Source organism: Sebastes fasciatus, chromosome 13, assembly GCF_043250625.1.
Source record: "Sebastes fasciatus isolate fSebFas1 chromosome 13, fSebFas1.pri, whole genome shotgun sequence".
Classification (NCBI taxonomy): Eukaryota; Metazoa; Chordata; class Actinopteri; order Perciformes; family Sebastidae; genus Sebastes; species Sebastes fasciatus.
Genome location: NC_133807.1, coordinates 28,896,863 through 28,909,872, shown reverse-complemented (window position 1 = coordinate 28,909,872; position 13,010 = coordinate 28,896,863). Strand labels below are relative to the sequence as shown.

Sequence of the window (13,010 nt, the reverse complement as noted above, 5' to 3'; positions counted from 1 at the left end):
AGAAAACTGAGAAGTTTTTACAAGACCAAGGGGGCTTGTTGTTCCTAATGAAACTCTTAGGAGCAAAATCTGCCAGTCAAAGTTACTGAAAAACATACATTAGTTAGCCGTTAAGTGTGTGCTGCATGGTGAGACTACTCAGAAATTCTTGTCCTACCATGTGACAGATTAAAAGATCAATACAACAAAATGTTATGCAGCCAGGAGTCAGATCTTTTAAATCAGATGTATGACACTTTCACCAATGAGTCTGTAACTGCCATCCCATAAAACGTTGTTCGGTTGGCTCTATAATCCGATCTCAACTACAAAAATTTGTTTTTCTCCCTCCTCTCTGACACAGCACAGAATGTGGTATGGGAAGCACAAGCAGAGAGTCTAAATCTTTATGGGTTAGATCGCTGCCAACGACAAATAATTTTAGAGACTTGGGATGCTGTAATTTAGCTTAAGTAAACAGAGTATTCTGTCACCCATTCCCAGCAATTCATGTACAATCTCCTCCCTGCTACACTATGGGACCATGCTGTGTTTACTGAAATTATACTGCACTCATTATTTCCTCCTGAAATTCAGCTGCGAGAGAAATCTGGGGAAAATACCGAAATCAGAGCACAAACATAGCACACTCTGCCTTCCTGTTTCCTCAAACTGTTACAGAAAGTCTCTTCCCCTGAGGTGCTGAGGCCTATATTTACCAGAGACCAGGAACTGGGAGCAAATAGCCATCGAATTTCCATCCAACTATCTCTGGGTGGGTAGGATTTGGCAGTGTGATTAGGATCACTACAGCCCACCCTCACTTCGCCTCCCACAGAAGCCACTTTCCCTTCAGCCCCCCTCTCTCTCTATCTGTGGTGTCCTTCGCTCGCCACGTTATAGCACTATAGTGTGCCGTTTCATGTCGCCGTGGTTGCCATGGAGACCCCTCCAAACAGCTCCCTGGCTCAAGCCAGGCTGTGGTCAGCAGCGGAGGCTGGACATGTTAGCATTTCCAACGGACAGATGCTGTAACACAAACGAACACAACTCAGCCTGGCTGATAAGGAAACAGAAACGCTTTTGACGTCTAAAACACCTCCATTTTTTGTGGTTTATTAATCATATAAATAATTAGTAATAATAATAATAATTAGTAATACTTCTAATATGGTGTAAAGTAATATGTATATGAAATTATTTAATTTGTAATAATGTCTTCTTTTTTTTTTAAATAAACAAAAGTGGTGTTTGGACCCATAAAATGCTTCATACATTTTATTAAATAATATTATTTAGTAATTATTTTCTATGTCGAGCTGGGTAATAACTAAGCCTGACCTAAATGATTCAAAGCTTTTTGAATGTTTTGTTTTTTAATATAAGTATGTAATAATAATGTATAAATCCCAAATAGCCCATGAAATAAGGAATAATCCCACAATTATTCATTATTCATATTCAACATTAATTATTATTAGTTATTCTCAGACGGATATCGCTGTTTGTCGTATGTAGAGGTGCGTGTGCGTACAGCAGTTAGGCAGCGCCACTGTACCGGACACTGAAACAAGGCCACGCCGCGAAGCTTCGAATATCTTTGATTATTTCTCACCAAAGATTCGGGACGGCCCTAGTGATAACACTGTGTATATATTTATCAAGCAAAACAAATTTTAACATGAATCCAAAATTTCACTAATGCGACTTAAAAATGCCCGTAGATGCAGAAACACCCATCTGCTTTTGAGATGCGGCGTGTGAACGGTCCCTTAAGCATGCAAGGAGACACACGCTCGGCTTCTAAAATGTGTCAGGGCTCTGTTCATCGGAGTAGTGACAGTTAAAGCAGGTTATAGAAATCTGTCTGTGTTGGAGTAACTATATGGCACAGGTTGACTCCAGCTGCTGGCATTTGCTTGGCTCTTGAGCAGTGGTGCATGTCCTGGAATACACTCAGACCAGATGTCAGAACAACTGTGACAGCAGCAGTGTGAACAACGCCTGTCCAACTGGCATCCCTGAACCTTGTGTTGCAGAGTGTGACTTGCATTTACAAATGTGAAGCACCAACTGTGTTTTATATGCTCTCTCAGATCAAATTGATTTAAAAAATAAATAAATAATACTTTAAATTAGGGCTGTCAAAGTTAATGCGATAACGCTTCAACACAAATTTGTTTAAATCACCATCACTAATTTCTTTAATGCATTAACGCAACGGGCATGAAGCTAGAGTGAGTATACTGGCATCATATGCAACTAGAAAAAACTAAAGAATCCACTGGCACCAATAATGTTATACTAGCTTGTCGCGAAGGAGGTTAAAGAGCATGCTAAACTTGCACTAAATTTTGTAGAGGAAAAACTGGCATGGCCATTTTCAAAGGGGTCCCTTGACCTCTGACCTCAAGATATGTGAATGAAAATGGGTTCTATGGGTACCCACGAGTCTCCCGTTTACATACATGCCCACTTTATGATAATCACATGCAGTTTGGTGCAAGTCATAGTCAAGTCAGCACACTGACACCCTGACAGCTGTTGTTGCCTGTTGGCCTTGAGTTTGCTATGTTATGATTTTAATAGATTGACAGCCCTACTTTAAATTAATAGTCTTAATAAAATTGCCTTTTCAGACAGTTTTTCTGTTTTCAACATTTACACAGATCTTTGAGGGATGGGAGGTTGAGTTTCCACCTCTTATCTCTCATACGATTTTTCTCATCTGCTGCTGCTGTTCCCAGACAGCCACATACACAATCAGATGACTCCATCACTGCTGTTGCTGCTGCTTACTGTCACAGTTCAGCTATCACTAGTGGGGGGAAAAACACTCCAGCCAGAGGCCCCACTGACCCACTTCCACCATCATAGAATATGAAAGGTCTGTGTGAGTCCATACACAGCACACATGGCTGCTTTCAGTGAGGATATGGGCACAGTCAGTCTGTCTTTTGAAGAGGTGAAACAGCTCGATGCTGAACTACAGAGTGTAAAGCACCACTGTACCACTTTACAGCCAGAACGCAAATCACAAAGCTTTATCGATGCAGTACTTCTCTAAAATTGTAGCTTTGTGTGTGTAAAATTCCCCCCCCTCTAGAAAGCTGTATATTATTTCAAGGAAAAAATAAAAGTACTGTCAAAATAAAGACAACTGCCTCAGAAATATTACCCGTTTTAAAAAGGAAGGGATAACATTTTCAGAGTTTTAGATCCAAAGGTTCCATTGCATAAAAATACTACACTATTTGAACCCTCTGAGACCCACAATAGACCTGTTTTAATCTTTTTTAGGGGGTTACAGGTGGTCTTTAGGGGGGGATAGCAGGTCAACAGTAGATGTCACATAGAAGTGGTGTACATCATCTGAAAGCTGGGAACCTGAAGATGAATTTGAGATGCTTAATAAGATGATTAATAATCCCTCCAAAATACCACATTAAGTCACCAAGACCTTGAGTAACACCATAGAAAAAGCCGAAACATTTGACATTTGGAGATTTCTGCAAGAATGGCATTATTATTGTCAATCTAACTAGGAAAGCCGTCCATCCTCTGAATGCTCTAGGTCTCTAGTTTGTGGTTGTAAAGTGTCATGAGGCGGTGATTATCCTAGAGGTCACCACAGGTCATTTTATACAGTGAGGTCAAATTTAAAAAAATGGGCTCACTACAATGAAATGGCTACTATGGGGACTAACATCACACATGAATTCAAGAAAAGACAGAAAAGATCTTCTCAAATTAAAGGCTTGCTAAATTTATCTGTATTATCTAAAAGACATGTAAATTGAAAGTTGGCTTCAAGACGTAGTTTTTTTTAAATCCCTGTGCACAATAAAACATGTTCATATCTTCTATATGACACAGATACTGATCAAACAACAAGATCATATTCTCTCTAACTGAAATTACTGAATCAGTCCAGTAAAGAGGAGAGTGAGAGCAACTGTGAGGAAGAGAGAGAGCACAGAAACCTAAATCTATTAGTGGTTCCCTCCCTGTATTTACAATATTAATTAAATCAACAGAAGGTTGGTGGTCCAAGTTGTAGGCTAATGGTCTCTCCCTGGTATGTGGATGGAAATAGCACGCGATTGGCTGGCCTCCTCTCCCTCTTTCTTCTTGGACCATTCAATGGTACAAAACTTGTCGCTGCCCTTTTGAGTTTTGACAACAGATGGGCCAACGGTTTCTGTCACCTGACTCCGTCCGTCTCTGCACTGGTCTCTTGTATTCACTTTAGGCCACACACACATACAGACACGCTCTAAAGTCTGAACACAATCCGCCGTCAGACTGATGGGTTCATATTTCTGAACTTTGAACAAGCAGCAAATTACAGCATTTAGCATCTAGCTGTTCTGTTATTTACTTAGAGGCTGAGACAAAGAAACGTAACTAACCGCTATCGAGGTTGTTTCTCGAGAGAATCATTTGTCGCCGCTCCGCTGCAGTACACACAGGCTAATAAAGACCACAGATCTTTCAACTAGCTAGTCAAGAAGCATAAACTATTAGTCTAATCCTGGGATCAGGGCCAGGGTTGTGACTGAGGTTCATTAATAGCTTCTCAGCTGACTGTTTTCAAAGGAACGCGATTAGCTTGTTACCGCCTTCACGTCTACCTGGAAGATTCCAGAAGGGTGTCAAACAAGCTTTTGTACATTCACCTTGCTTTGCCTCAATCCACAGTGTGACTCATAAGACTAGTTTTCACATTAGTGGAATGCAGTTTGTGTGCGACAAAGTTGACCAGAAATCATGAAGATGTTAAGTTTGCCATTTGTTTTGCCATTTATGTCATGATAAAACATCAGCAGCATACCGGCTATTCTACATCTCAACACGAAAACCCCCAACAGGCAAATTCCCATTGTGCTTCAACGCCATTCCCACAACCTATAAAAATATAAGATAATAATACATATATAATACAACTGTTACATGTTAGCTGTGTTTCCACTCAATTATCAAGAAAATTTTAAGCAAACATTTGAAATGTCGCAAAAATGAAATGCAAATTAGCCTCTTAAGCCCTAGTTGCTGGAAGGTGTGGTTCTCCTAGACAGATATATAAAATACATCAAGAATAGCTTCAGAACTACCAGGTCTATATGCATGATCTTGGTCTCTATGGATAGGTAGGACCTCAGAGAATTCATCCACAGTGTAAGTAACATTATGACTGGTTCTATGCCTGAGTAAATTGTGATGAACCAAAGGAAAAATGTACATTTTTATCTTTGCCTAAAATGTTTTCTAGATTAGACAGTGGATAACACCATTATAGCAACGATGCCATGCACAGAAATGCCACTGAATTCATTCAGCAACTCCTTGACTACAACTGTGCCATACAGCTTTTTTAATGTGATACTTAAAAATGCACATAAAAATGTGAGAATGTGTGACATATAATTACACCTTAAAGAGACTGCGGTCTGAACTTGTTCAGCTGGACTGGAAGGAGTACTGTAGGCCTGCTGACTGTAGTTTTCACAAAGTGCTCTGCATTTCTACAAGACACCGCTGTAGATCTAATGAGAGGTCTTTGTTCACACTGGATTTTTTTACAAGACAGTTTCACTCCCTCATTTAAATGATGGAATCTCCCAAAGGTCATGCAATAACTCTTCATTCCCTAAAGTCAGAAAGTGAAGGCAGGGTGATATTTCACTCCCTGGCATAGACACCCTTTCTCTGTTCTGAGAACTGCCAACATCAACGGTGACAGTACTAAAGATAACAGCATTCCTCCACATGCACAGACCTTCCCGGTGAGGTGTCTGTCGACCACACCTACAGTATGAGCTGTGATGAGGAGCCCAAGAAACAATGCATGGATGAGGAGCACGATGGGAGAGGTTACAGGAGTGGTATGTATGGTGTAACCCAAACTGACTGTGCTGCCTTTAACTTCTCAAAAGCTGAAAATAGTTGGCAGTTGGCACCTTGAATCTACTTTATAGTAAAAGTATGTATGGAGAAATCTAGGGTACATGCTCTGTTTTTACCCTCTTCAAGACACCCCAATTCTCCACTAAGCATACAAACACACACACCAACTGAATCATGAGGCTGAGTCATCAAAACCACAGGATTTTTCTTTTTAGAAAAAAAAAAAAAAAGGCTGACTTACAAAACCTCTGCAAGTTAAAAAAAGAGAATGTAATCAAAAGTAAATACTAGGGCTGTCAAAGTTAACGCAAATTTGTTTTAACTCCACTAATTTCTTTAAAGCATTAACACAATCGATTTTCTGGAGGTTGTTTTGGATGTCAGTTTTAAAGCTAGAGTGAAGATACTGGCATCATATGAAACTAGAAAACCTAAGGAATTCATCGGTACCAATCATGCCTAAATCGTGCCTAGATTGTGCCTAAATAGTGCTCCAAACTTAAATTTTGGTGAGGAAAACCTGTCATGGCCATTTTCAAAGGGGTCCCTTGACCTCAAGATATGTGAATGAAAATGGGTTCTATGGGTACCCACGAGTCTCCCCTTTACAGACATGCCCACTTTATGATAACCACATGCAGTTTGGGGCAAGTCGCAGTCAAGTCAGCACACTGACACACTGACAGCTGTTGTTGCCTGTTGGGCTGCAGTTTGCCATGTTATGACTTGAGCATATTTTTTATGCTAAATGCAGTACCTGTGAGGGTTTCTGGACAATATTTGTCATTGTTTTGTGTTGCTAATTGATTTCCAATAACAAATATATACATACATTTACATAAAACAAGCATATTTGTCCACTCCCATGTTGATAAGAGTATTAAATACTTGACAAATCTCCCTTTAAGGTACATTTTGGATTGATAAAAAATGTGTGATTAATCGCGATTAAATATTTTAAGCTATTGACAGCCCTAGTTTTAACATGTCATGCTGCATTTGTAACCAATATCCACCTGGGAAACGGGGCCCGACTATCAAAGCAAGCCGCTTCCTAAAAACAACATACAGTTGGCTCACTGCTCTTAACAGAAAACCAGCACCAGCAGTGAAAGTAACACAACCTTTGGCATAATTTGACAGCCTAGAAACCGTTCATTATATTACACTGACATATGACATAAGTAAACTGACAACAGTTATTATAATAGCATTAAGGTTGACAGCCCTCAATGGCATACTCTGACCAGAGACCAGATCAAATGGAGTATGGAGTAGCTGCTGGTTGACAATACACACGCAAAGCCTTGATTAAAATGCAACAGCAGGAGTCTCAAGGACAATTTAGCTCCATTCTGAGTTCATTCTCAGAGCTACCCGGAGTCACAAATGACAGGCAGGGTGTAACTGAAATGTTTGATGCTGCAGCCAGCATACTGCAGCACAGCACTGAGGTCTCACCTGAGAGAGTAGGTATAGCCGGTGTTCTCCGGAGCACACTGTGGCGGCGTATATGTGTGCAGTTGGGAAAAATCCATGTTCATTCTTCTTTGTTTAGACTGCTAGAATCAGGACGCAAAGGACAGGACTCTTTAAGCCAAAGCTTACATGGTGGAGGGGGATAACAACAAGCACAAACTAACTACCATACATGCTCACAAAAAGAACACATGCATTGCCTTGTTCAGCCTGTCTCCTGCAGACAAATGAGTTCTGCTAATGAGCTCAAGTTCTGTGTAATTGTATTTTTTTTTTTAAATCTGATTCAAAGCCGCATCTACACATTAAATACAAACAGCACTGGTAAATTCCCTGCCTCTTCCCAAATCAATTCTAGCGCTATTCCCTGGGCTGCTCTCCAAGAAAACACAACCACCGGTTACTGCTACGCTGTAAAGGCATGTCAGAAAGCCCAGCAGGCCTTAATGAGCTGCTGGACATTCCTTTTCCTCAGGAACACAACAACGCTACTGTGGCTCTGACAGTGGACGAGAGTTGGCCGACCTCTTCCTGCATGTTGGCTCTGGCTGGTTGTTGACGGAGCCGTAATGGTAATGAATGACTTGTCTCTTCTCCTCCGGTCGGCAACTGATGGGAAAGGCTGGTGGAGACAGCACAGAGAGAACGGCGATCCTCACTCCCGTCCTGTTGTATTAAGTAGACTCCTCACCAGGACAGCTACTCCTACAGTGCCTGCTTGGGTAAGCTCCACACGGAGAACGAGCAGTATTATGAAACCAAGGAAAACAGCAAGGGGTGGGGCTGAGTTTTAGGCAATGGGCGGGAAACAAACTGCTCTGAGGGTTGAGCTTCAAATAGGGAAACTTGCATTATGGGAACAAGCTGTGCAAATACTGTTACCATAATACACTCAGCTGCCAGTTTATTAGGTGCACATGGCTAAAACAAATGCAGTCTAATATAGTAGCAGGCATGCAATAAATCCTACCTTCATTAAGGTGATATGTTTTGTTGAAACTTTTTTTTGAGAGGTGTTGATTTAAGGTCGTTTTGGAGGCTGTTGATGCACCGATTTATCGGATGATTTTCGCCTCGTTGCCTGCAATCGGCCTATCGGCAAATAAGATGGAATTCACCGATCGCAGTGGCTGATGTTTATGTGTTGTGTTCATTTTGTGCTGGCTAAATGTTGTGTTGTTAGCTGCTGATTTAATTACATTTAATTTATGTTTCACAAAATGTTTTTGTTGGGCTATAAAAGTACTGCAAAACAAATTCCTCTCATGGAGTAGGTGGTGAAGCAGTTATTTATCATATGAAAGAAGGTTATACTAAAGCTTGTTTCGTAAATTTTTATAATTTAATTTGTGCTCATTCAAGACATTAATGAAGGGCCGAGTGAGTGTAGAGTGAAGATAATGCAGTTATTTTTTTCATAATGAAGATGTCTATGTTTCCATGAAACAGAATAAACAACAACAAAACATCGGTATTGGCTCATCATTTTGATATCGGTGCATCCCTAGAGGCTGTAGTTTGTGCTGCTGTTGAACTGTATTGCGTTATACAGAGAGGTGTTTCTATTATTTTATTCACCCCATTTATAATCAGTCAGCTTGGGCTACATCAGTGGTTCTCAGTGTAGGGGTCGGGCCCCTTCAAAGGATGACAAGATAAATCTGAGGGGTCGTGAGATGATTAACGGGAGAAGCAAGAACCAATTTGGCTTACTTTTTCAGACTTTTCTTTACTCTTTGATTCTTTGTGAAATAATTTGAGTTAACAGTTATTTAAAATGTGGGGAAATATCTCTTTGGTGGAAATGCAAAAACCACTCATCTGGAAATTAGCACCAGCCACCAGCCAAATGCTGGTAAAATATGCAAGTGGCTGCTAGATTTGCATCACTCACCGGCCCAAAAAGAGTGGCAGGTGAACAAGAAAGTTATTTTCACTGGTCCCCAGCCAAAAAAAGATGGGAACCACTGGGCTAAATGATAGAGACACCCCTCTGTATAATGCAATAAAATTCATCAGCATCAAACTACATCCTCCAAAATGATTAGAAAGTTGTATCGACACCTCTCTAAAACAATTTAAACAAAAACTGAACTTCATGAGCGTAGGATTTATTGCAGGACTGTTGTACTAGTCTGCACTCTGCATTAGTTTCAGCCAGGTGTACCATAACAAACTGTCAGCCAAAACTGCATAGCATTATGTAGTCAGCTATGAAAAGGTAAAACTTACTGATCTTGCCGGGTTATATAAAAGGTTTAACCATTGCTCTATAAAACATAAATACAATAACAGTGTCTGACTGTTTTGATTTAGCATTTCAGGTCATAACAAGCTCGACCATGCTTCATACTGCTCTATCCATGTGGTTTAAACTTCCTCATATATCCTGAGCAAGAAGGGAACTCCTACTACAAATTCTGACAATGCAAAAAATGTGAGCGGCAAATAGAACAGATGGCTTTTTCCTAAAATGTTCCACCAAAGTCTCAACCCGTAATCTTAATCATGTTTCCAATCGGCCTCCAAGTCTCCCAAGCCGGATAAACAGAAACAAATATCCAAAAGCCAAGGGGACTACATTAATTCAGCCGGGATTAGGTTGAGTTTGACTTGTCTGGTGCAGTGAATCATGAATGTGGGCACTCACAAATCAAATACCAGCCGGCTCCTACAGTGCATCAACTACTGAACAACTGAAAATAAGGATTCTTAATAAAAAGCAATGTATATTCTGCAGCTTATAGAAATATAACACCATTTAATCATTGAGCTCATAATTCAGGAGACAGGTTCAACAATAACAGAGCATGCATTCATCCCACAAACACACAACTACAGTGTAAACATGCTGCACGGTGACACCTCTCCCATAGTGATGGATGTTTGTTTTGCTGGCTCCTTTACGCAAAACCACCTGCGACAGAAGAGGGCAAACTACATAGTCCTGTGAACCAGTCAAAACAGGGTTTCACACTGACCAAGTGTAATAATAACTGCACATAGTGTCCGGCCAAATGACATATAAGCCCCGTTACATGCTCACATTGCCCAGTGCTAAATTTAGTCTGCATGTATTTTAGACAAACGCAGTCACTCGTGAAAGCACCGACTTACAGGCTTGAGCAAAGATTCCCATTTCTTATTATATCCTACAGGTTCATTGCACATTTCAGTCTACACATGTAGAATACTATTAATGAAGAATAATGTCTGATAATGTCGCAGATGTGCAAAAATCACCCAATAACATAAGGCCTGAGATGGGTAATAAAGGAGCTCAGCAAGGACAACACCAATCAGGATAAAAAACACATTCACACCAGATATCTGCAGCTGCATTAACGCATATAGGATGTTATTTATAGTAGCTTGTCAACTTGCCCGCGTGGTTAGAGTCCATGTATGTTATTATTCTTTTAGAGCGTAAATCCAAAGCAAAAGAAAAAGATCCACGTTTCTATCACGGAAGATGCGCAAACTTCCGCCCGCATCCCGACGCACGGAGACCCAAAGATGATTTATTACTGCGCACTCTCGGATCCTAAATTTTGGTTTTCTGGTTGAAAGAGAAAAACAAAAGTTTGCTGGTAGCTTGAGAGTGTTATGCTGGTGCACAACAAGCAGAATTCCAAAATGGCTTCCCGGGCGTAACAAAGCCAGAAGGATCTCTGCCGAGCTGGTCCTCCCACTGCCGGGCCTCTATTGTCGGACGGGGCGCACACTTTGAATCTATTGGAGGAAAGCAGAGCTGCTGCAGCGGCAACGGCGTGCAGTGGACCGCTGCTGGAGCTCCGTGCAGTCAGAGGATCACACGCTATCACACACTATTGTTAATGTTGACGGTGACACTGAACCCCTGAAGGAGTTTCAACTGTTTCAGCTGAAACTGAAGGCCCCACATATACCACAGCTATACCCACCAAAACAACGTGAAACACATGTCTGACATCATCAATGATCGATGATATATAGCCTACTAATAACATTATTATGATTATGATGATGATGATTATGATGATTATTAAATATTATAATAATTAGTATTATTAAATATTATTATTATTATTATTAGTAGTATTAAATATCATTATTATTATAATTAGTAGTACTATTCATTATTATTATGATTAATATGATGATGATTATTAGTATTATTAAATATTATAATAATTAGTAGTTGTATTAAATATTAGAATTATTATTAATAGTAGTAGTGATAATTCTTATTATTCTTATTAGTAGTATTGTTAGTAGTCGTAGTAGTAGTAGTAAATATCATTATTATTATTAGTAGTAATAGTATTAAATATTATCATTATTATTATTATTAGTAGTAGTAGTAGTAGTAGTAGTAGTAGTAGTATTACATATTATATTATTATTATTGCTTGGTATATGTACTTAATTAGTTGACACACAGCTCACCAAAGTTCATCCAATGAAAACAAGCATTTGTTTTGAATGCCCCAATAACATTATTTTTTTAATTATTATTATTAGCTTGGTTATTATTATAAGCATTATCATAACAGTTAGTATTATTAGCATTAGCATTAGCATAATAATAATTATTATTATTGCTATAATTATTATTATTATTAGTAGTAGTAGTATTAAATATTATATTATTATTATTGCCTGGTATATGTACTTAATTAGTTGACACACAGATCACCAAAGTTCATCCAATGAAAACAAGGGAACATTTGTTCTTCTGAGGTGCCATCACCTTCACTAAAGGGTGTCAAAAAGAAATCAAATTGTCCATTTTCTACTGCATTATTTTCATTAAGAGTGAAGCATAATTAGTACTGCTAGAGAAAGACAGAAGACCTGTAGGGACTATAAGTCCTATACTTTTAGCTGCTACCAAGTATGCAAGTTCCGATACTTTATAACATGGAGTTTATTTACTAATCACGTCCATCACTTCTTCTAATGCATTTTAATCTTGGTTGAGACACAATGTCATTTGATACACACAAAACCCCAAAACTCACACGACAATCAATAGAGCACAAAACACAGGCCACGATCTCCTCAGAGCACGGTTTGTTTCTCCTAATCAGCAGAACCTGTGATCACTGGCATGAGGCCTATATTACCTGAGGCCAGTCTCTGCTTACACCATACACCCCCCTAGTGCTTGGAGGCACATTACACCTAACACAAATAAAATACCACAAATACTACATGGCTCCTACAAGACCATTGCATGTGTCAGCACACTCACATAAAACAGAACGAATTCTGAAAATGTATTTTACATCAAAATGTCTGGTGTGAGTCCAAGACGAAGCCTTGAGAAAGTGTAAAAGTACACAGATAACCACACATTATCTTGTGTGCATAAGATCTTGAGACATTGTAGGTATGTAACACTCTGAAAGGTCTAATGTTGCAAAGTGAGTACTTTTATGTTTGACACTTTAAGTGCCTGGTAGTAGTTATGTACTTTTAGAAGTAGAATTTCAAATGCAGGACTTTTACTGACCTCTTTCAGTTGAAGCGGCACATTTTCCACAGAGATATTAAAACATTATTGGCGTCTTATAAATCTGAATCCTTTAACTGAACTGATGAGAGCAAATAAGGACCTAGGCGAGGCGCCATCTGCTGGACAGCAGTCTGCACACTTTATT

General features: G+C 39.5%; 1 protein-coding gene across 14 annotated transcripts in view; it reads right to left on the bottom strand.

Moving 5' to 3' along the window:
- The window catches only part of sun1b (Sad1 and UNC84 domain containing 1b), a 38,650-nt gene that overhangs the window by 22,568 nt on the left and 3,072 nt on the right, over positions 1-13,010 (bottom strand). For 7 of the 14 annotated variants that reach the window (XM_074656703.1, XM_074656708.1, XM_074656707.1 and 4 more), the window contains exons 1-2: positions 7,891-8,110; positions 7,348-7,448 (exon numbers count right to left, since the gene is read on the bottom strand). The exons of 2 other annotated variants lie outside the window; for them this stretch is intronic. In XM_074656703.1, the coding sequence (XP_074512804.1) occupies positions 7,348-7,448; positions 7,891-7,902 (113 nt within the window). In that variant the 5' untranslated portion in view covers positions 7,903-8,110. Of the gene's footprint in view, positions 1-7,347; positions 7,449-7,890; positions 8,111-10,749; positions 11,039-13,010 lie in introns of those variants that run through there. 5 more of the 14 variants (XM_074656704.1, XM_074656710.1, XM_074656706.1 and 2 more) reach the window with 4 other exon arrangements.